The sequence below is a fragment of the Carlito syrichta genome, unplaced genomic scaffold (assembly GCF_000164805.1).
Source record: "Carlito syrichta isolate Samal-C Ts95f unplaced genomic scaffold, Tarsius_syrichta-2.0.1 Scaffold307339, whole genome shotgun sequence".
In the NCBI taxonomy this organism is placed as follows: domain Eukaryota; kingdom Metazoa; phylum Chordata; class Mammalia; order Primates; family Tarsiidae; genus Carlito; species Carlito syrichta.
Window position 1 is genome coordinate 363,873 of NW_007251435.1, and position 23,672 is coordinate 387,544.

General features: G+C 38.3%; 1 protein-coding gene across 2 annotated transcripts in view; it reads left to right on the top strand.

The window, feature by feature from the left end:
* Positions 1-19,632, top strand: part of ACER3 (alkaline ceramidase 3) — a 115,969-nt gene extending 96,337 nt beyond the window's left edge. For both annotated transcript variants that reach the window (XM_008064447.2, XM_021715745.1), the window contains 4 exons: positions 6,975-7,076; positions 9,732-9,836; positions 18,273-18,318; positions 18,834-19,632. In XM_008064447.2, the coding sequence (XP_008062638.1) occupies positions 6,975-7,076; positions 9,732-9,836; positions 18,273-18,318; positions 18,834-18,887 (307 nt within the window). In that variant the 3' untranslated portion in view covers positions 18,888-19,632. The remainder of the gene's footprint in view (positions 1-6,974; positions 7,077-9,731; positions 9,837-18,272; positions 18,319-18,833) is intronic.
* Positions 19,633-23,672: the final 4,040 nt, after the last annotated feature.

Below are 23,672 nucleotides of genomic sequence, written 5' to 3' on the forward strand. Positions count from 1 at the left end.
AAAAAATCAGCCGGGCGTGGTAGCGCATGCCTGTAATTCCAGCTACTTGGAAGGCTGAGGCGGAAGGATCGCCAGAGCCCAGCAGGTCGAGGCTGCGGTGGCCGGGAGCGGCCACTGCACTCCAGTCTGGGCGACAGAGTGAGACTCCAACTCAACAAAAAAAAAAAACAAAAAAACTCAATTAAAAAAAATGTTGGATTAGAAATTTTAGTAACAGACAAAAAAATTGAAGACATCCTTTAAAACAAATGTGTTACTATATTAGTAATAAAAAATTCAATTTACCAGAAAAAAAATAGCAATTCTAAACTTTTATGGAAAATTTTAAGCAAAAATGGACAGAATTACAAAGAGAAGTAGATAATGTCCCATGACACAAAGATGCTTTAACACAGTAACTCAATAACTTAGACCAAAAAGGAGAAAAAAATGATAAACCAACGAGGAGACGGTATCATATGATGAATGAATCCATACGAAACATATGATGAATGAATCCATACGAAACATGGAGGCCAAAACAAATGAGGAAAAAATCAACTTGGAGGAGCCAACTTATGCAGGAAGAAGAAAACCTCAAAAACAAGTATCATTAATTCATTAATATTCCTAATGATATATTGAACCTAGGAATCAAGACTAGGATGGCATAAAAAAAGGAACTTTCAGAGAATCCAAAAAAAGTCTTAAAAATATGAGCCAGTATGGTGACTCACACCTATAATCCCAGCACTGTGGGAGGACAAGATGGTAGTATCACTTGAGTCCAGGGTTTTGAGACCAGCTGGGCAACATAGTTAGACCTTGTCTCTACCATAAAAATTTAACAGACATGGTGGTGTGGGCCTATAGTCCCAGCTGCCTTGGAGGTTGAAACAGGAAGACAGTTTGAGCCCAGGAGTTCGAGGTTACAGTGAGCTATGGTTATACCACTGCACTCCAGCCTGGGTGACAGAGCAAGACCCTGTCTCTAGTTTAAAAAAAAAAATTAAAATATGATTTTTTAAAAACTAGATTGAAGCGTTTAAAAGATATAATTAAAGAAGACACTCTGAGCATAGGACCAAAAAAAAGAAAGAAATGGAGAATAAAAGAGACTTGATAGGAATATTACTGAATAGGTTATGTTGAGCAAGAGTAGAAGAACCAACGTACAAAGGGGGCAGGGACAGAGAAAATGGAAATTACCAAAATCAGGAAAATATTTTGTAATTGAAGTTATTAGGTAGAAAACCTGCAGATACCCAGCACAATGGGTGAAAGTAGACTCGTATCCGTTTTAGAGTTCTAGAACAAGGAAGGCTTCCACAAATTTATAGAGTTGGGAGACAGGAATACATACAATGGATCAGGAACCAGAATGGCTTTAGGCTTGCCACGGCAACATGGAAACTAGAAGACTAGATCAGTACCTTCATAAGGAAAATTATTTCTAAGCTAGAATTCTATAGTCAGCTCAACTATCAAAATATGGAGAAAAGTATTTTTTCATACATTCAAGTTCTCAAAAAACCTTTCATCTCATAAACTATTGCCTAGGAACTTATTGAAGGAACCTTTTGTGTTTCACGAAAATGAAAGACTAATACAAAAAAAGAGGAATGTGTGGTATATAAGACAGGCGATCCAACAGAGAGAGACAAGAAGACAGTTCCCAAGGTGAAGGGCAAAGGAAGGGATTGCTCAGATAATACTGAACAGGCAGCCACCCCAGAGTAAAGCAGTGTGACTTCAGACACAGACGTGTTGAGGGCCTTCTGTAGTGGCCACTCTTGCACCCAGTACTATATGGGCAGTAGGTTCCCGGAATCTTACCTGTACTTACCCTTGCATGGACCATGCTGATGTTCTTACTCTCTTCTTCGTGCCCTGCCACCTGGATAACCAAAGACATTCATTTCACCCCATGGAAGAATTTTGCTTTGAATTCCTCCTGCTGAGAGCTGAAGATTGGCTATGGTAAGTAAGTTTAGAAGCAGAAAACAACACCCCACTCCCACTGATCATTTTCCTGCCGTATTTCAGCACCTGGTCCACATTGCCAGATGCCCTGTGTTTCTTGGGACTCATTCTTGCCTTCCCCAGATGAAGGCTGTGATAAACTCTCTGAGAAGCTGAAGCCAGACTATGATTTTTTTTTTTTTGAGTTGAAGTCTCACTCTGTCACCCAGACTAGAGTGCAGTGGCCGCTCCTGGCCACCGCAGCCTCGACCTGCTGGGCTCCGGCAATCCTTCCGCCTCAGCCTTCCAAGTAGCTGGAACTACAGGCACGCACTACCATGCCCAGCTGATTTTTGATTTATTGTAGAGATGAGGTCTCGCCAAGTTGCCCAGGCGGGTCTCGAACCCGCGGGCTCAGGCAATTCACTCTCAGTCTCCCAAAGGCGCGGGATTACAGGCTGAGCCACCGAGCCCAGCTCAGACTATGATTCTTAAACTCATCTTCTCCTGAGAACCTTCATCAAACAGTGGTAATAATATCATTTCTATACATTGCCAGGTTTGTGCTTTCCTGATGATTTTTAAATGAATGATTCCTTACATTCACTTATATACAAATACGTATAGTTAAATAACAAAATATTTGAAAGAATCTGCTATGGCTATCCACCATATTTAAAAAATAAAGGATAGGCCAGGCACAGTGGCTAACGCATGCAATCCCGTTATTTGGGGAGACTGAGACAGGTTAGATCGCTTGAGCCCAGGAGTTGGAGACCAACCTAGGCAACATAGCAAAACCTCATCTCTACAAAAAAAAATTTTTTTTAATGAGTTGGGTGTGGTGGCATGTGCCTGCAGTCCCAGTTACTCAGGAGGCAAAGGCTGAAAAATAGCCTGAGCTCAGGAGTCCAAGGCTGTGGTGAGTTGTGACCAGTCTGGCAGATGGAGTGAGACCCAAACTCAAAAAATAAATAAAATATGAATTGAGACCCCATCTCTAAAAAAATTAAAATGAAAAATTAAAAAGAGGGAAACCATATGATGAAACAAAGATTTAGACTAAAACACTCTATAAAATGCAACAACTATTTATGCTCTAAAAACAAAAACCTTTACAACTTTAGAACTACTTATGGAGAAGTAAAAAAAAAAAATAAAAACCTTTACAAACTAGTAATAGAAGGGAGCTTTTTTAGCCTATAAGCACTACAAGCATATACCACAGTTAAGTCATGATACATTAAAGAAAAATTTCTCTAAAATCAAGAATAAAACTAGGATATATACTGTCACCATTTCTATTCAACATTATACTTGTGAAAGTCCTAAAAACATGGTACTTGCAGATGACATGATCATGTACAGAAAATATTACAGAACACGTACAAGAAAACTACTAGAAGTGATAAGTGAAATTTAGCAGGGTCACAAAATTCTAGACAGTATTCAAAATTCATACTTCTGTGTACTAGCAGTGAATGATTGGAAAGTAAATTTTTAAAAGTACAATTCACAATAACATCAAAGTACAGTAAATGTTTAACATCAAGCTGGCTGTGGTGGCTCATACCTGTAATTCCAGCACTTTGGGAGGTGGAGGCAAGAGGATTGCCTGAACCCAGGAGTTTGAGACCAGCCTGGGCAACTTGGTAAGACCTAGTCTCTACAATAAATCAAAAAATTAGCTGGGCATGGTGGCACATGCCTGTAGTTCCAGCTACTTGGAAGACTGAAGCAGAAGGATTGCCTGAGCCCAGCAGATCAAAGTTGCGGTGGCTGTAAGCATGCCACTGCACTCTAGCCTGGGCAGCAGAGTAAGACTCCGACTCAAAAAAAGCTTAACATCAAGATATATTAAATGTTAAATTTATGATTAAATTTAACAAAATGTGTAGATCAATACATCGAAAACTGCAGTGTACAGGTTTTTGTTGAGAAAAATCAAAGACCTAAATAAATAGAGAAATATACCATTTTATGGATTAGAAAACTCAATGTTGCTAAAATGCCAATTCTCCCAAATCAATCTCTAGGGTCAATGCAATCAGAATCAAAATCTGCAGGCTTTTTGATAAAAGTTAAGAAACTAATCCTGACATTAACATGAGTATACAAAGGATCTAGAATAGCCAAAATAGTTTTTGAAAAAGAACAAAGTTAAAGGACTTACACTACTTGTTTTACTCTATGCTGCACTAATGTTGAACTGGTGGTAAGGATGAAATATAGTTCAATAGGACATTCAAATATAGACCCACACACCCATATTGACCTGATTTTTCAATAAACATGCTAAGATAATTTAGTGGGGAAAAGGTCATTGTTTCAACAAATTGTGCTGGAACAACTGAATATTCTTATTTAGAAAAAATGATGTTCAACTTCACACCATTATAAAAGTTAATAGAAGCAAATCATATCTCTAAATGTAAAAGCTAAAATTATAAAACTTGTAGAAGAAAATATAGGAGATGCCTTTTTGGCTTTTGGTTAGGCAAAGATTTATTAATTAGGACACAAAAAGCATAAACTATTGAGAAAATATCAGTTGAGCTTCATGAAAATTGCAGACTTTTGTTCTTCAAAAGGCAGTGTTCAGAAAATGAAAGGCAAGCCACATACTTGGAGAAAATATTTGTAGAATGTATATCCAACAGAGGACTTACATGTAGAATATAGGATTCTTATAAGTCAATAATAAGGCAAACAATGATATATCAAAGAAGAAATATGGATAGTAAGTACATGAAAAGATGCTCAATAACATTATTCAGTTGGAAAATGCAAATTAAAAACACAATGAGATACCATATACACACCAACTAGAACAACTAAAATGAAAAAGACTGATGTCATACCATGGTAGTAAGGATGTCATTTATAACACTCATATACAGCTGGTGGGAGTGTAAAATGATACAGTCATTTAGGAAAACAGCTTAGCAGTGTCATAAAAAGCTAAATATTCACCTGCCATACAACCCAGCCATTCCTCTCCTAGCCATTTACCCAAGAGAAATGAAAGCATGTGTCCATACAAAGTATTGTTTATGAACGTTTGTAGCTGCTTTATTTGTAATGGTCAAAAACTGGAAAAAGGGCTTGGTGACTCAGCCTGTAATCCCAGCACTTTGGGAGGCTGAGGCGAGTGGATTGCCTGAGCCCGTCGGTTCGAGATCCACCTGGGCAACTTGGCGAGACCTCGTCTCTGCAATAAATCAAAAATTAGTCAGGCATGGTAGCGCACGCCTGTAGTTCCGGCTACTTGGAAGGCTGAGGCGGAAGGATTGCCAGAGCCCAGCAAGTGGAGGCTGCAGTGGCCAGGAGCATGCCACTGCACTCCAGTTTGGGCAACAGAGTGAGACTCCAACTCAAAAAACAAAACTAAACAAAACTGGAAACAACACAAATATCTACCAGTATTTTGACAGGTAAAGAAATTGTGCTATATCTATACAATGGAGTACTACTTGGAATTAAAGGAAATGAAATATTGATTTACATAACAACATAGGTGAATTTCAAAATAATTTTGTCAAGTGAAATGCACTAAAATAAAGTATATGGTACGATTCCATTTATATAACATTCTGAAAAATGCAAACTAAGCTTTTGGAGGTGATACATGTGTTTATTAATCTGATTGTGGTGGTTGTTTCATGAGTATATAAAGACGTACAGTAAGTCCCCTACATGTGAGCAAGTTCCATTCTGAGAGTGCATCATATGTTCAATTTGTTCATAAGTCCAAGAAAGTTAGCCTAGGTACCAAATTAACACAATCAGCTATATAGTACTGTACTGTATTAGGTTTATAATACTTTTCACAAAAATAATACACTTTTTTAAAGCACACACAAAAGATATTTTTAATCATACAGTCTAGTACAACAGCTGCCAGATAGTGGCTGACATCAAGTGAACAAGCAAGAAGAGTTACTGACTGGAGGAGGGAGAAGAGGTGGGAGATGAAAGAACTGAAGGATTGTCAGCAATAGCAGTCAGAGGGCAAGTTGCAGTTTCACTCACTTCTGACATTGAGGGCGCAGGTTCTGGTTCCTTGCTGATTTCAATTCTATCTGTCCTCTTGAAAAACATCTCAGTAGTAGCTCTTTTTTTCTCATCATAGTACTGTACAGTAAAGTACACAAAAGCACAACCACTTTTAGAGGATGCACACATGTGACAATGTATGCCAGACACATTAACTGACTTTTGTGCCTGGACTTGTGAACACACATTTGCATCTTTGAAAGTTCGCAACTTGAATATTTGTATGTAGGGGACTCACTGTACTTACTCATCAGATGTACACTTTAAGTATACTGTATACAGCTTAATGTAAGTTCATTATACCTCATTGAAGCTATAAAAAATATATATAAGCTACTGTTATTATTTTTGGTAACTTATCAGGCTTCGATTTCCTCATCAATGAAGTAAAAAATAATACTTGTCTCAGGAATTTTTCAAAGATTGTGTGTGCATGTGGGTGTATTTTTTTTTAACTACAATGCCTGACATGGAACAAGTGTCTCAATTCATGTTAATTCTAATCCACCATCTCCCTGCCTCTTTCATAGGACTGAAAAAGTTGTCAAACACTTTCAGATCACCTTCATGATACATTTAGCATCATCTTGGTAGCCCATTCTCTCTCAGCATGTTTTAATGGCTAAATTTAGTTATGTATTTTAATGTTAAATGTATTAGAAAATGTAATCTATAGATTTGCTTTCAATACAGATGCCTTTCCTTCTCATGAAAGTGATGACTTCTAGCCAGGCACAGTGGGGTGCACCTGTTATCTCACCTATTCGGGAGGCTAAGGAGGATCTACTTGAGTACAGGAGTTCGAGGCTGGAGTTCAGTATGATTGTGCCTGTGAATAGCCACTGCACTCCACCCTGGGCAACTCAGTGAGATCCCGTTCCTTGTGGGGGGAAAAAAGAGAGAAAGTGATGTCTTCAAGCTGTGAGCATGACATGACGAGAAAATTTTATTTTGCTTCTCTTCCCACCCCCTCACAGGGTTTATCCATGGCTTAGAGGACTGGGTTATACATCCTTGGGTATATTTTTATTGGGATTTTTATTATGGAACATAGATAACATCTTTTGTGATTCACTGAGGTAAGATATATTTTTATTCTTTCAGAAATATTTTTGGAAGCATGGTATTAAACAGCATTTCATAAGCATGTAGAAATATTACTGCCCTGAAATGATTTTTATACTGTTGTTGACATTTAAAAGATATGCTCAGCAGAATAAAGTTAATTCTGGGTATAACTGTTTAAATTATCCAAAATTTTGATGGACCCGAGAATATTTCATAACCTCTGTAGGGTTTGGGTTTTGCCTGTGTGTACATTACAGAACTGTACAGTTAGATGGCACAGTTAATCAACTGTTGATTATGTCTTTGAAACCTGCCTAATCTGTTTTATTGAATAAACAAGACTGATTTGTAATAAGCATATGACGTACATGTATATAAATTTGTACTTTCATAGGCTTAATGTTATTTTCTGAAAAAGATAAGTGTTCCTTTTACCATCCTGTCAGCAATTATATTTTGACAGGAGTATGAATCTCTGGATTCTAGTCTGTCACTAAAACACTATCTTTCTGGACCTCATTTTTCATAAAATGAACATGTTAAACAAGTAAACTAGTGGGTCATTCCAACTCGAAATTCTGTGACCTAGCAGTTTTGCATAAATAGGGATAGAGGAATATATTACACAGCACCACAGGGAGGCAATCAACAAAATTCAGACTATGAGAAGTCTACAGGACTACCTGTTCTCTTCAGCAAATAAATTGCAGAGGAGGGGGAAAAGTTTAAAAAGTGGGGAAGAGGAATGTGTCAGTTAAGAGGCATAAGAGATATATCAACCAAATCCAATGTGTTGGCCTTTTCTGGATCCTGATTCAAACAAACCAACTGTTAAGAAGAAGAGGCCGGACCTGATGGCTTAACCTGTAATCCCGAGCTTTGGGAGGGCGAGGTGAGTGAATTGCCTGTGTCTGCAGGTTCGAGACCCACCTGGGCAACTTGGCGAGACCTCATCTCTACAATAAATCCAAAAAAATTAGCCGGGCGTGATAGCACGTGCCTGTAGTTCCAGCTACTTGGAAGGCTGAGGCGGAAGGATCGCCGGAGCCCAGCAGGTCGAGGCTGTGGTGGCCAGGAGCGTGCCACTGCTCTCCAGTCTGGGCGACAAAGTGAGACTCCAACTAAAAAAAAAAAAGAAGAAGAAGAAGAAAAAAAAGCTTATGAAAAATTTGGAACTTTGATCAGTAATTGAATATTTGATGATATAAGGGATTATTGCTAATATTTTAGGTGAAAATGGTATTATGGTTATGTTTTAGGGAGATTTTCATCTTTTAGAGATACATACTAAAATATTTAGAGATAAAATGATGCAATATCTGGAACTTGCTTCAAAATAATATGAGAGGTAGAAGTGAGTGAGGGTTTATATGACACAGATTGACCATAAATTGGTAATTGTTGAAGTTGGATCATGGATACCTGATTATTCTGTCTCCTTTTTGCACATGATTAAAATGTTCCATGGTAAAAAGTTAAATAAGTAAATATAGACCTTAGATATAGACAAATAACCCACCTTGCTTATAAAACTAAGATCTGGTTTTGAATCAGGAAAACCCAGCAGAATCCCCACTGTAGCATTTACATTGCTGAGGGAGATGATCACCCAGGGTGAGCATAACTAAGAAACAAAACAGGTTCTTAGAGAAGGTAATTGTTACAAAAATACATGGGGGGTATCTAGAAAGATAACTTGGTGTTTTACATTGTTTTTCTCCTCTAATAGATGTTAATATGGTATATATTTAGCCGAAGGCCTGAAATTTGAGAACCACCTGTGCTATTAGCCGAGTGATTTGGACAACTCAGTCTCTGAACTTCAGGTTCCTAATCTATAAAGCAAAGCTAATAATACCCTTCTCAAAGAATCCCTACTCTGACGTGAAATCAGAGGTATAAAAGGATTTTGGCCAGGTACAGTGGCTTGCACCTGTAATCCCAGCACTTTGGGAGGCCAAGATGGGAGAATTGCTTGAGGCCAGGAGTTCAAGACCAACCCGGGCAACATAGTGAGACCTTGTCTCTATAAAAACATAAAAAATTAAAAGGACTGTATAGAATATATGGAACTGTGCTAAATTGGTGGTTGTATGTAGACATAAGAAAAGCATGTATACAGTTTCTTGAGTGGATAGCTGACTACACTAGTGTTTCCCAAAGTATGTTCCAGAAAACTCTTGTTCCATTGTCAGTAAGTATTACCCTATAAATGTGGTGATGTCATGCTCTCTCAGGCCAGGCCTAAACTACACCAGATGAGGGAGAAAAGTATATAAAATAAAACTTTACAAGTATTATTTGACAAAAGAGTTCCATGGATTAGTAGGTTACCTGAAAAAATAAAGATAAACTCATGTATGATAGGACTTTTCAAAGACTTTAATCTGTTCATATACATTAAAAACTCCAAGAGGGCAGTAAACTGTATAATGTTTCCCATACTTATTTGACTCTAGAGTCATTTCTTCATGGAACTTGTGCTAGGAATTCTATTCCTCAAAAATATACTTTGGATAAAGTGTGACAGACTATAGGAGACTCAAGAAAATTAAATAATTGCCGTATTTGAGACTGATATTTCAAAATGCTCAAAGACTGTCAGCATTAGATGCTAAATATTTTTAAATTTTAACAGTAATTTTTTTTTCCCTCTCCCCATACAGGAACTTTCGAAAGAAGGTACCACCTATCATAGGCATTACCACACAGTTTCATGCATGGTGGCATATTTTAACTGGCCTTGGTTCTTATCTTCATATCCTTTTCAGGTAGGAAATAGAGACTTTTTAGCTTAGTATTAGAGGTTTTTTCCCCCTCTTTACTTTGGATAGGATGGTATAAATATTTTTTTAAAACTACAAAATTCACAGACATGGAAATTAAACAGCACACTCTTGAACAACCATTGGGTCAAAGAAGAAATCAAAATACCTTGAGTCTGGGCATTATGATCATGCCTATAATCCAAGCACTTTGGGAGGCTGAGGCAGGAGGATAACTTGAGGCCAGGAGTTCAGGACCAGCCTAAGCACATAGCAAGACCTCTGCTTCTACAAAAAAAAAAAAAAAAAATTAATTAACCAGGCTTGGTGGTACATACCTGTAGTCCCAGCTACTCAGGAGGCTAAGGCAGGACGATCTCTTGAGCTTGGAGTTCAAGACTACAGTAAGCTATAATCACACCACTGCACTCCAGCCTGGCCAACAGAGTGAAACCTTGTCTCTTAAAAAAAAAAGAAAAGAAAAGAAAGAAAGAAAACACCTTAAGACAAATACAAACGAAAATAGAAAATACCAGAACTTACAAGTTGCAGCAAAAGCAGTACTAAGAGGGAAGTTTGTAAAAATTGATGCCACATTTAAAAGGAAGAAAGCTCTCAAATGATGAAACTTTGCACCTCAAGGCACTAGAAAAAGAAGAACAAATTAAACCCAAATTTTGCAGAAAGAGAGAAAAATTAGAGCAAAAGTTAAACAAAATAGAAAAAAAATCTGCAAAATTAAGAGTTGGTATATTAAAAGATCAACAGAATTGACAAACTTTTAGCTAGACTAGGAAAAAAAGAGAGAAGACTCAAATAAATAATATCAGAAATAAAAGGCATTACAATGATGCCACAGAAATAAAAAGAATCATAAAAGACTATACTGTTGACAACTATATGCCATCAAACTGGATAGCCTAGAAGAAATGGGCAATTTCAAAACATACAACCTATCGAGACTGGGTCATGACTAAATAAACAGACCTCTAGCTAGGTTAAAACCCTCATGAAAAAAATTGAACAAGACACAAATGGAAAGACATCCTGTGTTCATGGATTGGAAGACAAAGTTGTTTAAATGTTTATACTACCTAAAACCATCTACAGATTCAATGCAATCTCATTCAGAATTCCAAAGGCAAGTTTTACAGAAATTAAAAAAAAAAAATTTAACATTAATATGGAACCACAGCAGGCCACAAATAGCCAAATAAATCTTGAAAAAAAGACTGAAGCATCACACTTCCTGGTTTCAAAATATACAGGCATACTTCGTTTTATTGTGCTCTGCAGATACTGTGTTTTTTTACCAGTTGAAGATTTGTGGCAACCCTGCATCCAGCAAGTCTGTGGGTGCCATTTTTTCAACAGCATGTGCTCACTTTATGTCTCTCTGTGTCTTATTTTTGTAATTCTTGCAATATTTCAAACTTTGTCAATCTTATATCAGTTATAGTGGCCTTTTATATTACTATTTTAATTGTTTCAGGGCACTGCAAACCATGCATATGTAAGATAGCAAACTTAGTAAATGTTGTATGTTCTGACTTCTCTATTGACAGACCATTCCCCAGTTTCTCTCACTCTTTTCCAGTCCCCGTATTCTACGTGTGTAAAATGCTATCAAACAGTATCACATGCTACAGAGAATTCTTTTGTGAAAACAAGAGTCATCTATACAGCCAATTTCATTGTTGTCTTATTTTAAGAAATTTGCACAGCCACCCCAACCTTCAGTAACAACAATCCTGATCAGCCAATAGCCATCAACATGAAAACAAGACACTCCACCAGCAAAAAGTTTACAACTGAAGGCTCAGGTGATTGTTGGCATTTTTTTTAGCAATAAAGTATTTTTAAATTAAGGTACCTTTCTTTACACATAAAGCTATTGAACACATAATAGCCTACAGTATAGTGTAAATATAACTTTTATATACACTGGGAAACAAAAATATTCATGTTACTTGTTTTATTGTGATATTCCTCATTTCAATATACTGGAACCAAGCCCGCAATATCTCAAAGGTATGCCTGTAATATCAAGCTTAAGTAAGTAAAACATGGTGGTGCTGACGTAAAGACAGACATGGACCAATGGGACAGAATGAAGAGCCCAGAAATAAATCCATACATACTTGTGTCAACTGCTGTTTGACACAAGTGCCAAGAATGCAAAATGGGAAAATGACAGTGTCTTCAAAAACTGGTGTTGAAAAAACTGGATATCCACATGCAAAAGAGTGAAACTGTACCCTTTTCTTACACTGTACACAAAAATCAACTCAAAATGAATCAAAGACTTAAATGTAAGACCTGAAACTGTAAAACTTCTAAAAGAAAACATAAGTTGAAAGCTTCTTGACTTTGATCTTGTCATTGACTTCTTGGATATGACACTAAAAGTACAGACAGCAAAAGGAAAAACAGACAGAACTAAATCAAACTAGAAAACTTGTCCACAGAAAAGGAGACCTGTGAAATGGGAGAAAATATTTGTAAAGCATGTATCTGATAAGGGGTTAATATCCAGAGTATATAAGGAACTCCTTTAAAAAAAACTAATTAAAAAAAATTGTCAGAGGAATTGAATAGGTATTTCTGCAAAGAAAACATAGAAATGGCAATAGGTATATGAAAATGTATTCAACATCACTAATGATTAAGAAAATGCAAATTAAAACCACAATGAAATATCACTTGGAAGTGGCTCTTATGATAAAAATAAAAGATAACAAGTGTTGCTGAGGATATGGAGAAATTGGAATCCCTGTGCACTTTTGGTAGGAATGTAAAATGGTGCAGTGGCTATGGGAAAACAGTGCAATGATTTCTCAAAAAATTAAAACTACCATATAATCCAGAAATCCGACATGGATATACATCCAAAATAATTGAAATCAGGATCTTGAAAAGATGTATATACTCCCATATTCCAATGCAGCATTATAAACAATAGCCAAGATATGGAAACAACTTAAAAGTCATTGACAGATAAAGAAAATGTGATATAAACAGACACTGAAATATAACTCAACCTTAAAAACAAGGAAATCCTGGGCAACCCCTTCAGGTCCCCTCCCACTTAAACCCTACTCTCTCACACACATGCAAAAAACCCCCCAAGGAAATCCTGATGTTTGTAACAATATAGATGAACTTTGAGGTTATGCTGAGTGAAATAAGCCAGTCACAGAAGGACAAATGCTGCGTGATTCCATTTATTTGTCGACTCCAAAATAGTCAAACTCAGAGAAGCAAACTGTAGAATGGTTGCCAGGGGTTGAGGAGAGGAGGAAATTGATAGTTGTTAATTAGTATGAAATTTCAGTTATGCAAGATGAATACATCTTAGAGATCTGCTGTAAAACATAGTGCCTACAGATAATAATACTGTACTGTGCACCTAAAAATGGTATTAAGAGGGTAGATTTCATGTTAAGTGTTCTTACCACAAAAATAAAAAGTGACACAAGGAAATTCCTGGAGGTGAGAGAGATGTGTATTACCTTGATTGTAGTGATGGTTTCATAAGTATATGCATATGTCCAAACTCATCAAGTTGTATACGTTAAATATGTGTAGTTTTTGTATATCAATTATACCTCAATAAAACTTTTGTTTTTTTGAGTTGGAATCTTACTCTGTCGCCTAGGCTGGAGTGCAGTGGCACATTCACGGCCACCCCAGTGTCGACCTGCTGGTCTCCAGCTATCCTTCACCTCAACCTTCCAAGTAGCCGGAAGTACAGGCACACACTACCAACGCCTGGCTAACTTTTGATTTTATTGTAGAGACGAGGTCTTACCAAGTTTCCTGGGCTAGTCTCGAACCCACAGCCTCAGGCAGTCCACTCAGCTCAGTTTCCCAAAGTGGCTGGGATTGCAAGCTGAACCACTGAGCCTGGCCAGAACTTTTTTTAAAAGTGTGGACTTGGAACTGAGCTACAATAAGTTAGTAACTGGCACATTTGGTGTAACTAAACAAGAAGGAAAGGGAAAGGCATAAACAACCCATATCAGGAATGTAAATGGCCAAGAAACATATGAAAAAAATGCTCACCATTACTCATCATCAGTGAAATACAAGTTAAAACTGCAGTGAGGTACCACTGTACACCAGTCAGAATGGTCATTATTTAAAAAATCAAAAAACGATAGATGTTGGCACAGAAGCAGTGAAAAGGGAATACTTACACGCTTTTGGTATAAATTAGTATAACCTCTGTGGAAATCAGTACGGAAATTTCTCAAACTAAAAGTAGATCTACCATTTGATCCAGCAATCCACTACTTGGTATCTACCCAATGAAAGAGAGGTCATTTTGCAAAAAAGACACCTGCATCCAGATGTTTATAGCAGCACAACTCACAATTGCAGAAATGTGTAATCAATCGAAATGCCCATCAACAATTAGTAGATAATGAAAATGTGGTATATGGAAGACTGAGGCAGAAGGTCGCCCGAGCCCAGCAGCTCAAGGCTGCAGTGACCAAGAGCTATGCCACTGCTCTCCAACCTGGGTGACAGAGTGAGACTTCTACTCAAAAAAAAAAAAGAAAGAAAGAAAAAATGTATATGTGGCATACTATTCAGCCATAAGAAAGAATGAAATAATGTATTTTGCAGCAACTTGGGTGGAATTGGAGACCATCGGCCTAAATGAAGTAACACAGGATCAGAAAGCCAAATACCACATACTCTCACTTATAAGTGGAAGCTAAGCTAAGGGTCTGCAAAGGCATATGGAATGGCGTAAAGGATGCTGGAGACTCAGAAGGGGGAGGATGGAAAGGGAAGGGGGTAGGGATGCAAATTACCTGTCGGGTACAGTGTGCACTAATGGGAGTGGTGGGTACAGCCCAGACTTCTTCACACTATACACAAAGCAGCCATGTAACCAAAAACCACTTGTACTCCTAAAGCTACTGGAATAAATATAATTTTGTACCTTATCCTGAATTGTGCCACTCTTCAACTGGTACAGTCTGGGCGACGGAGTGAGACTCCAACTCAAAAAAAAAAGAAAAACAGAATAATGAGAATAAGTAAATAACCAGTATCAGGAATATAAAAAGAAACATTACTATGGATACTAAGAAAGATATGAGAAAAATATTTTTAACAACTTTATGTGATAGGTATTTCTGTTTATGTTTGAAATTTTCCATAATAAAAAGTTTACTCACACCTATAATCCCAGCACTTTGGGAGGCCAAGGTAGTAGAGTCACTTGAACCTAGGAATTTGAAACCAGCCTGGGCAACATAGCAAGACCTTGTCTCTACAAAAAAAAAAAAAATTAAAAATTAGCCAGGCGTGGTGGCACATGCCTGTAGTCCCAGGTACTCGGGAGGCTGAGGTGGAAGGACCACCTGAGCCCAGGAAGTCAAGGCTGTGGTGAGCCATGATTGTGCCACTGTACTCCAGAACTTTCTGTCTCCCTAAACCAATTTTGGAGAACTTAGAAATCATCTAACATAACTTCTTTATTTGATCATGAAGAAAACTGGGGCCCAGAGAGAAGTGACTTGCCCAGGTCACACTGGCCAGTTAGAGTACAGTGTATTGGCTCAAGGTTAGAACCCGAAAATCTTGCTTCTATTTGCTAACTGTAATGCCTTGAATATTTGACCTTTCTGAGACTGTTTCATATGCAAAACAGGAATAGTAACACCCACCTACTTAGAGTAGTTTAAGAAGTGGATGCTTAAATAGTAGCAGGGGAGGTAACCCCAAGTATTGAATCCAGGGCTTCTCTGCCCCATTCTGGGCCCTTTCCTGAAAAGAAGGAAAAAGATGGCAACTTTATTTTGGAGACAAACGTCTGAAAAAACTGCTAAAACTGAGGTTGTATTTTAAAATAAACTATTCTTTTTTTGAGCTGGAATCTCACTCCGTCGCCCAGACTGGAGTGCAGTGACCGCTCCCGGCCACCACAGCCTCGACCTGCTGGGCTCCAGCAATCCTTCCGCCTCAGCCTTCCGAGTAGCTGGAACTACAGGCGTGTGCTACCATGCCCGGCTAATTTTTTTATTTATTGTAGAGATGAAGTCTCGCCAAGTTACCCAGGTGGGTCTCGAACCCGCAGGCTCAGGCAATCCACTCACCTCGGCCTCCCAAAGCGCTGGGATTACAGGCTGAGCTACCGAGCCCGGCCAAAATAAACTATTCTTAGTAAAACAGTATTTGACGCTCCCAGGTTCCAATCTTGGGTACAGTAAAGTGGCATTACAGCCACATTAAATTTCACAAATTCAACTCTCATGCTCTCTCATCTTTTCTTTCTCTTGTTTAAAATACAGATTGAGTATCCCTAATCCAAAATGATCGGAATCAGAAATGTTTCAGATTTCAGAGGTTTCTTTTGGATTTTGGAGTATTTGCATAGACATAACAAGATATCTTGGGGATAGGACCCATGTCTAAACACGAAATTCATTTATGTTTCATATATACACATAGCTGAAGATAATTTTATACAATATTTTTAATAATATTGTGCATGAGACACAGTTTGTGTACACTGACCCATCGGAAGCAAAGATGTGAGTACCTCAGCCACCCATGTGGACAGTCTAGCATCATCATTCCTGACTCTGAACTTATTTGCTGCCGATAAGCAATTGTTTTCTTATGCCTATTCATACATAAGTACTTAACAGTAAAAAATATGAATACCATGAAAAAATAGCGTGTTCAGGGTAACCAAGCAGCACAGTGACAGCACTGTGTTAGCTGTTAAACAACAGGACCAACCAACAGCGACAGGCTCTCAGTCTCTACCTCCTCCGATATTTTGATTTACAGTTTACACTGTATTTACAGTTTACACTGTATCTTGCTTTTTTAAGAGGGTGGTAGTGGTAAGAAACATCAACAGCAATTGAGGGACCAGGAGGTAGATGAGGAGGCATTCTGCCTGATGGTGTTTTAAAATGTTTCCTCCAGAGTCTTCTGCCTCATTAACAGTTTTTTTCTTAGAAGTCTGATTTCAGCCAAGCGCAGTGGCTCAGACGTGTAATCCCAGCACTTTGGGAAGTGGAGGCAAGAGGATTGCCTAAGTTCAGGGGTTCAAGTCCAGCCTGAGCAACATGGCGAGATCTCATCTCTACAATAAATCAAAAAATTAGCTGGGCATGGTGGTGCATGCCTGTGGTTCCAGCTACTTGGAAGGCTGAGGCAGAAGGATCACCTGAGCCCAGCAGGTTAAGGCTGCGGTGCACTCCAGCTTGGGCAACAGAGTGAGACTCCAACTCAAAAAAAAAAAGAAGTCTCTGATTTCATAAACTGACATGATTCCTTGTTCTGTTATGAAAGCACACTGCTTTAGCCCTTCCATAAGTATTTTGACTGCAACCTGTCATATGAGGTCAGGTGTGGAACTTTCCCCTTGTGGCATCATGTTAGTCCTCAAAAAATTTCATATTTTGGAGCATTTTAGATGTTTGGATTAGATTTCAGATTGGGGTACTCAGTGTATACTGTATGTTTTGCATGTGTACTCATATTTGCATATTACTATTCAATACATCTAAATAGTGTACTATTCATAAAACGTATTTCTCATGTATGTTACAGACAGTTTAATAAATTTTTCAGGGATAAATTCAACTATACTTCGCTTTATGCACTGATTTCAGAATTTGATTTTATCTTGAGAGGTGATTTGCTTTAAAAAAAAAAAGAGTACAATGAAGCCGGGCTCGGTGGCTCAGCCTGTTATCTCGCGCCTTTGGGAGGCTGAGGTGAGTGGATTGCCTGAGCCCGCGGGTTCGAGACCCGCCTGGGCAACTTGGCAAGACCTCATCTCTACAATAAATAAAAAATTAGCCAGGCGTGGTAGCGCGTGCCTGTAGTTCCAGCTACTTGGAAGGCTGAGGCGGAAGGATCGCCGGAGCCCAGCAGGTCGAGGCTGCGGTGACTGGGAGCGGCCACTGCACTCCAGTCTGAGCGACAGAGTGAGACTCCAACTCAAAATAAAATAAAACAAAATAAAGAGTACAATGAAGGAGACTTTTTGTTAGCTTCCTCATTATCTCATACCTATATTTAATCCTTGTAGAGCTGATATACCTATTTCCAAAATATTCTAAAAATACTCTAATCCTTACTACCGTGTATCTTCAAAGATGGAAGAGCTAATTGTGATCTGAGTCATACCAAGCAAGTTCAGTGCTCACCACTAAACAACAAACATCCTGAGCTCACAGCCTACGAACTGAGCATTTCTCTGTGTTCCTTAGGCATTTTGTAAAGTGTTCTACACAGAGTCAGTGCTCCAAAAAATGACTGGTGAACAAACAAAGGATATTCTGATGTTGTTGGATTTTTGTATATACAGAATGCCTCTGCCCTATGCTTGAATTTGTCAGCAAACCAGTTTGCTTGAATTAAAAATGAGTCTGAAGTGTTTTCTCCCTCCCCCTTTTCTTTCAGTTTGTATACAAGAACACTTTACCTGAGGTACAGGCCAAAAGTGAAGGTAAGTTCACTTTTTAGTTCATGTGTGTGTTGGGGGAAGGGTGTTAGGAGGACAGGATGAAGGTGGAGGGAGAAGGGGTTATAGAGGCAGTGAAGCGAACACAGGCTTTGGAACCAGAGGCACTGAACCTTAAGTCTTTCACTTAACTATCATGTGAGCTTGTACATGTCGCTTCTCTTTAAGCCTTAATTTCTTCCACAGTAAAATGGAACCTTAACAACTACATTGCAGAGTTGTTTTAGATCAGAGATGATTTCTATGCCCAGTTCCATGCTTGACAAAGTAGAAGCTTTTAATACATTTAAATAAATTAAAGTACTTTCTGAGATCCGGAACAAGTCTAGAAGGAATATGCTATGCTCAGGCTACTCATGCCAGAACAATCACTAGCAAACCTACTGAGCACTACAGTCATAGTCATAGTCATAGCCGGTGAATTCTTTCTCATTCTTTTTCAGGGGTAAGGTGGAACAATTGTATCTTTTCTTATTTTGTCCTAACTTGTTTCCAAACAGTTTCTCTTTGGCATCTGGCCAATGATCCTATTTGAGCCTCTCAAGAAGCACTGATGAATTATTCCACCAAGAAAACAAAAAGAACCTACCATAAGCCTGGCAGAACAAATAAGGAAATTAAAGATCTACAAGTTCAAATTTGCTATGATCATCCCAGCAGAACAACTTTCTGATGAATGCTGCCTGCCACACAGACAATGAGGAATGGGCCTGTTGGGTGTTAGCTCATGGCTTTATCTCATCTGTCCTCTTCCTCCTCTCCCCTTAAGATGTTTATAAAGAAAGATGTGTACGTATAATCTCAAATCCAGAAAACACTGGGCTTTTCTTAACAGGTTTACAATTTGTGCTGGTTACAGGAAATTACCCTTTTCTCTTTTTGACAAGGAAGGGTTGCATGTGAATCATACCTTAACATTTAACTAATGCAAACAGTCAGCTAAGGACTGGCAGAACCCCATATCCAGATGGTTAGCTGTGAGCCAGCGCTCAGCTGTGTCAGCCTTGATTTATATTGTTGTCGTATTAACCTAATGGATGGTTTTTCAGGGTAAAAGCGCTAGCTGTGGGATTCTGCATAACTCTTCGCTGTCTGTCCCAGTGCTGGTCGGAGTGTCATAAGCAAGCTCAGACCTGCCACTGGTTCCATACTTGTCATGTTCCAGTATTTACAGTGAGCTCTGGAGTGTCTGTGAATGGCCAGTCAGAGTGAATGGGTTGTCCTATCCCCCTTCTGAAGCCCCATGAGTCTGTGGCCACTTCAGCCAGCTAATAAAAGTGGTTACCCTGTTTCCTTTGATCTCTGCAGATCTTTAAGTTGTCCCTGTTTTTGTGGCTAGGCAGACATGATTGGTTCTAGCCTACCGTATTTCATCCTCCTGGCACAACTTATTTAAAGTTATTAGGAATGGCATTATAATCTGACTTTTAAAATTGTGCAGTATTTTCCAGTTCTCAGAAAGGCCATGGTTATACCCAGGGAAGTGTGTCAGGTTAACTAAAGCTAAAAGTATCAACATCCTTTACATAACGCTCATTAAATTGTTGCTCCTTAATTTTTTGAAGGAAGTAGATTTAAGAGGTTGAGAATAGCTCTAACTTGTAACTTACAGAACCCACAAAAATTAGGGTGCTAAGAAATGGCAGTACAAAAAATCTCATCGTAAAGTAGTTATAATTTGCATTTGAATGTATAACAAATTGAATCACTTTTCACAAACATAACACCTGCCTGCAATAAAAACCTAATTTGACCCCTCTGCACATACATCACCATATTTGTAGCTCTGTACCATTTAGCATTTTTATGACTTTTTTCTGCTCTATAAATTATTATAAAACCCAGATCATTTTTTACCACATGGTGGCAATTACCCAAGATTAAATCCTGTGCTATAGTTTCAAAGGAAAATCTTTTTATTTTTATTTTTTTTAGGAAAAGGTGATAAAACACTTTTGTCATTTTTCCGGTATGTGTGAGTAGTCTTGGTACAAATACAAAACCAAAAAATGTCTTGTTTTTCTTCACCTACTGGCCTTAGTTTTAGCTCAAGTACTATTTTCCTCCCCTGAACATGCCAACATGCCACATAAGCTGATTCTCCACCTCCTTTTATGACCCTCCAGCAAGAAAAACATTAATTGCCAAAACATTAATCTGAGGGAACTTTGTTTGGTTCTGCCTAAGGAGGGTATAAAACTAAACCATTCCAACACACAGCCGATAAAACGATTCTTTCTTTTGCCCCAAGATTCTGACTTCTAGCTACATTTCACCTGCAGCTTCCTGGGCTATCAACCATCATGCATTTTTTAAAACTCATCCATTTGATTCACACCATTATCTTTTTAGACGCTTCAGATATACTTCTGCATAAAGAATCTATATACAGTGTAGGATGCAGGCACACCATAACAGTGCTGCTGAGCACTGTAAAACTGAGGTTCTGCAGCATTAAGTCAGCTAAGGGTGTGGCGGCGTGCACACCCTGATACTGAGGCCATTTAGAGCAGTTTGTTGAATGAGCAATTCAGTCACCACCATCAGTGGTCTTTTGTTGAATAAAGTTGTCTAGCACCTCACTGGAGAGTCATCTGCACCCTGAGGTGACCTGTAAGACAGCGGTCAATTCTTCAAAGATCCTTGTTTGTGTTGTGAGAACAGTGTGAAAGCTGAGTGTAAATATGATGGATGTGTTAAACAGAAGCAGAAACAGCTGCTCTTGAAGGTCCCAAGTCAAGCGCTTTCTTTTTAGCAACTAAGTAACACACTTAAACTGTATCTGTGCCACACTCGATGGAAATCACTGGTGACCTGGATTTTTCTTAATTATCTTTAGCTCAATGGCTTAATGGTTTTCCTTCTAGGATTCTGTGTGTACTTTACAAGGTCAGATTCCTGCCCCCCTCCCATTTGTTTTCTTGGAAAAAAGCTTCCTGTAACTAGAGTATACAAAAAGCCTGTTTCCTGCTGAACAAATAATGGTTTGCTTGCTTATCACCTGATGTGAAACGTGTTCATCCCTGAGCCACAAAGCAAATGCTATCTTAGAAAATATTAATGCATTGTGAGGATGTGGAAGAAGCAGTTTGCTTGCACATTTGAACATACTCTTTGTGCCCCCATTTTCAGTCTGGAAAATTTAAAGCAATTGAAACTTTATTTTTGCTTTTGTTTTTTTAAGAAAAATGAGGTGAAAGGTAGTTATTAATCTGACTGACCACTCTACCTGCCCCTCCTGCATTGTGTGTTCATGAAGTATCCCCACCACCTGAAATCAACTTTTTATCCTTGTGATAGTATATACATTGATAATTAGCAGCAAAAACACTTGTTATTGTATAATCTACAAATGAGAACCCAAATGGTGGTGTTTGGTTTGAGAAATAAATCAAATATTATGATTTAACCATGATGCAAAATTTCAGGACAGTTCATTTGGCTTTCCCTTACCATACGAGGGCTTTTCTTATAATAAATAGAGGAGGTGTGAGTCAAATAAACTAAACAGACCAAAAACTTCAGTTATACAATGCATGAAAATATTTAAATACTGTAAAAATTAAGTTCTATTATACTGCCGGTCAGTTCTGAATTTAGCCAGTGCCTTGTGTCTAATAATTTAGTTTAAGGTTTTCTTATGAATCCTGTGAATACAGTGATTTTGCTCTTGAGAACAATTATTTGTTGCTAAATTTGACAGTTGTAGCTACCAACTCTATATTTACATGACAAGAAGTTTTTGTGACCCTGTGGTTTATGATGTGCTGCTGAATAAGCATTTATGTAAAAATTGATGTTTCAGAGACACCCAGCATAATTGGAATTTGCAACTCTGTGGCTATTAGCAGATCTACCTCTTATGTTTTATGTCATATCAGTGCTATAATATACCTAGTTGATCATTTTGTCTTGTTTTTCAATGTCTGAAATTAAAGCTTATTCTCTATGCTGTAGCCATTTGAAAATAACAAAACAAGGCTGTGCTCGGTGGTTCAACCTCTAATCCCAGCACTTTGGGAGGCCGAGGCGAGTGAATTGCCCGAGCCTGCAGTTTCAGGACCCACCCGGGCAACTTAGCGAGACTTCATCTCTACACTACATTAAAATTAGCTGGGTGTAGTAGCGCATGTCTGTAGTTCCGGTTACTTGGAAAGCTGAGGCGGAAAGATCGCCGGAGCCCAGCAGGTCGAGGCTGCGCACTCTAGTCTGGGGCGACAGAGTGAGACTCCAACTCAAAAAAAAAAAAGAAAAAGAAAAAATAACAACAAAAATTTGGTTTTAAAGTAGTTAAACCTCTTTATGGAAGAAGATATAAAATGAGGGGGAAAAAAACAGGAATCATGTTATTGTGATCCATCTAACTGGAAAATTTCAATGCTGCCTTTTAAACTGTTGCATTTCCTTTAAGAATAAGGAAACACTTTTATTAAAAAAAAATCTAGCTACGTAATTGCCAAGTGGGGGGAGTTGCTGGTGTTGTTGAAGTCCTGTGAGCATGCCAGTCAGCTTCATAGACCCAGATACAGACACTGCTTCACCTGAAATTCCAACTGAAGATAAAACTCTGACTTGGGACTATAAGGTTTTGCCTTGGGCATGACACCTTGACATTGTTGAAAGAAAAGTGGAAATTGTCAGACATAACAGGCTTCACCAAGACACAGTCCTTTGACAGGCAATCAGAGCAGCTGAGAAGACATCACTAAATAATTTAAGTAGTATTGTTAGCTGCAGAACTTCTGCTGTTGACACACATCTGGCCACTTGGAGTCAAAGTAAGCAGTACTGACCACCCATTTTAATACACTTTAAAGAACTAATACTGTTTCTCAAGGTCTTCATTAATCACTAAATCCAGCACATTTGTTTTTGATTGACAGCTAGTATAGAAAAGATTGATCACAAGAATGTTTCTAACTAGGAAACTTTAAATCCCAAATCAAGAAATTTAATTACAGGCTGTAAGTGGCCTAAAACTCCCCCATTCTGTTTATTTCAGCAACTGTCAGTATCATAGCACCAGCCACAGTTCACACTGTGCTCTGCCTTCAGTTCGTTTTCAACCTTTACCACAAGACTTGCCCGCTTGGTTGCTCTAAAGTGCACAATGGTGATACTTGAATTGAATATAGTCATTGGTAACTTAAATACAAAATTGTTGTAAAGCTTCTGATGACAGAGTTAGACTCCAACACAAAAACAAATTTTTTTAAAAACCTCAAAAAATAAAACAAAGCTTCCAAAAAGTTTCTGGCAATGTCAGATCTGCAGAGCACCACTTTTAAGCTGAGTTTGCAGAACTAACTCTTAAGGTTGCAGCAAAGCATATCTGTTGG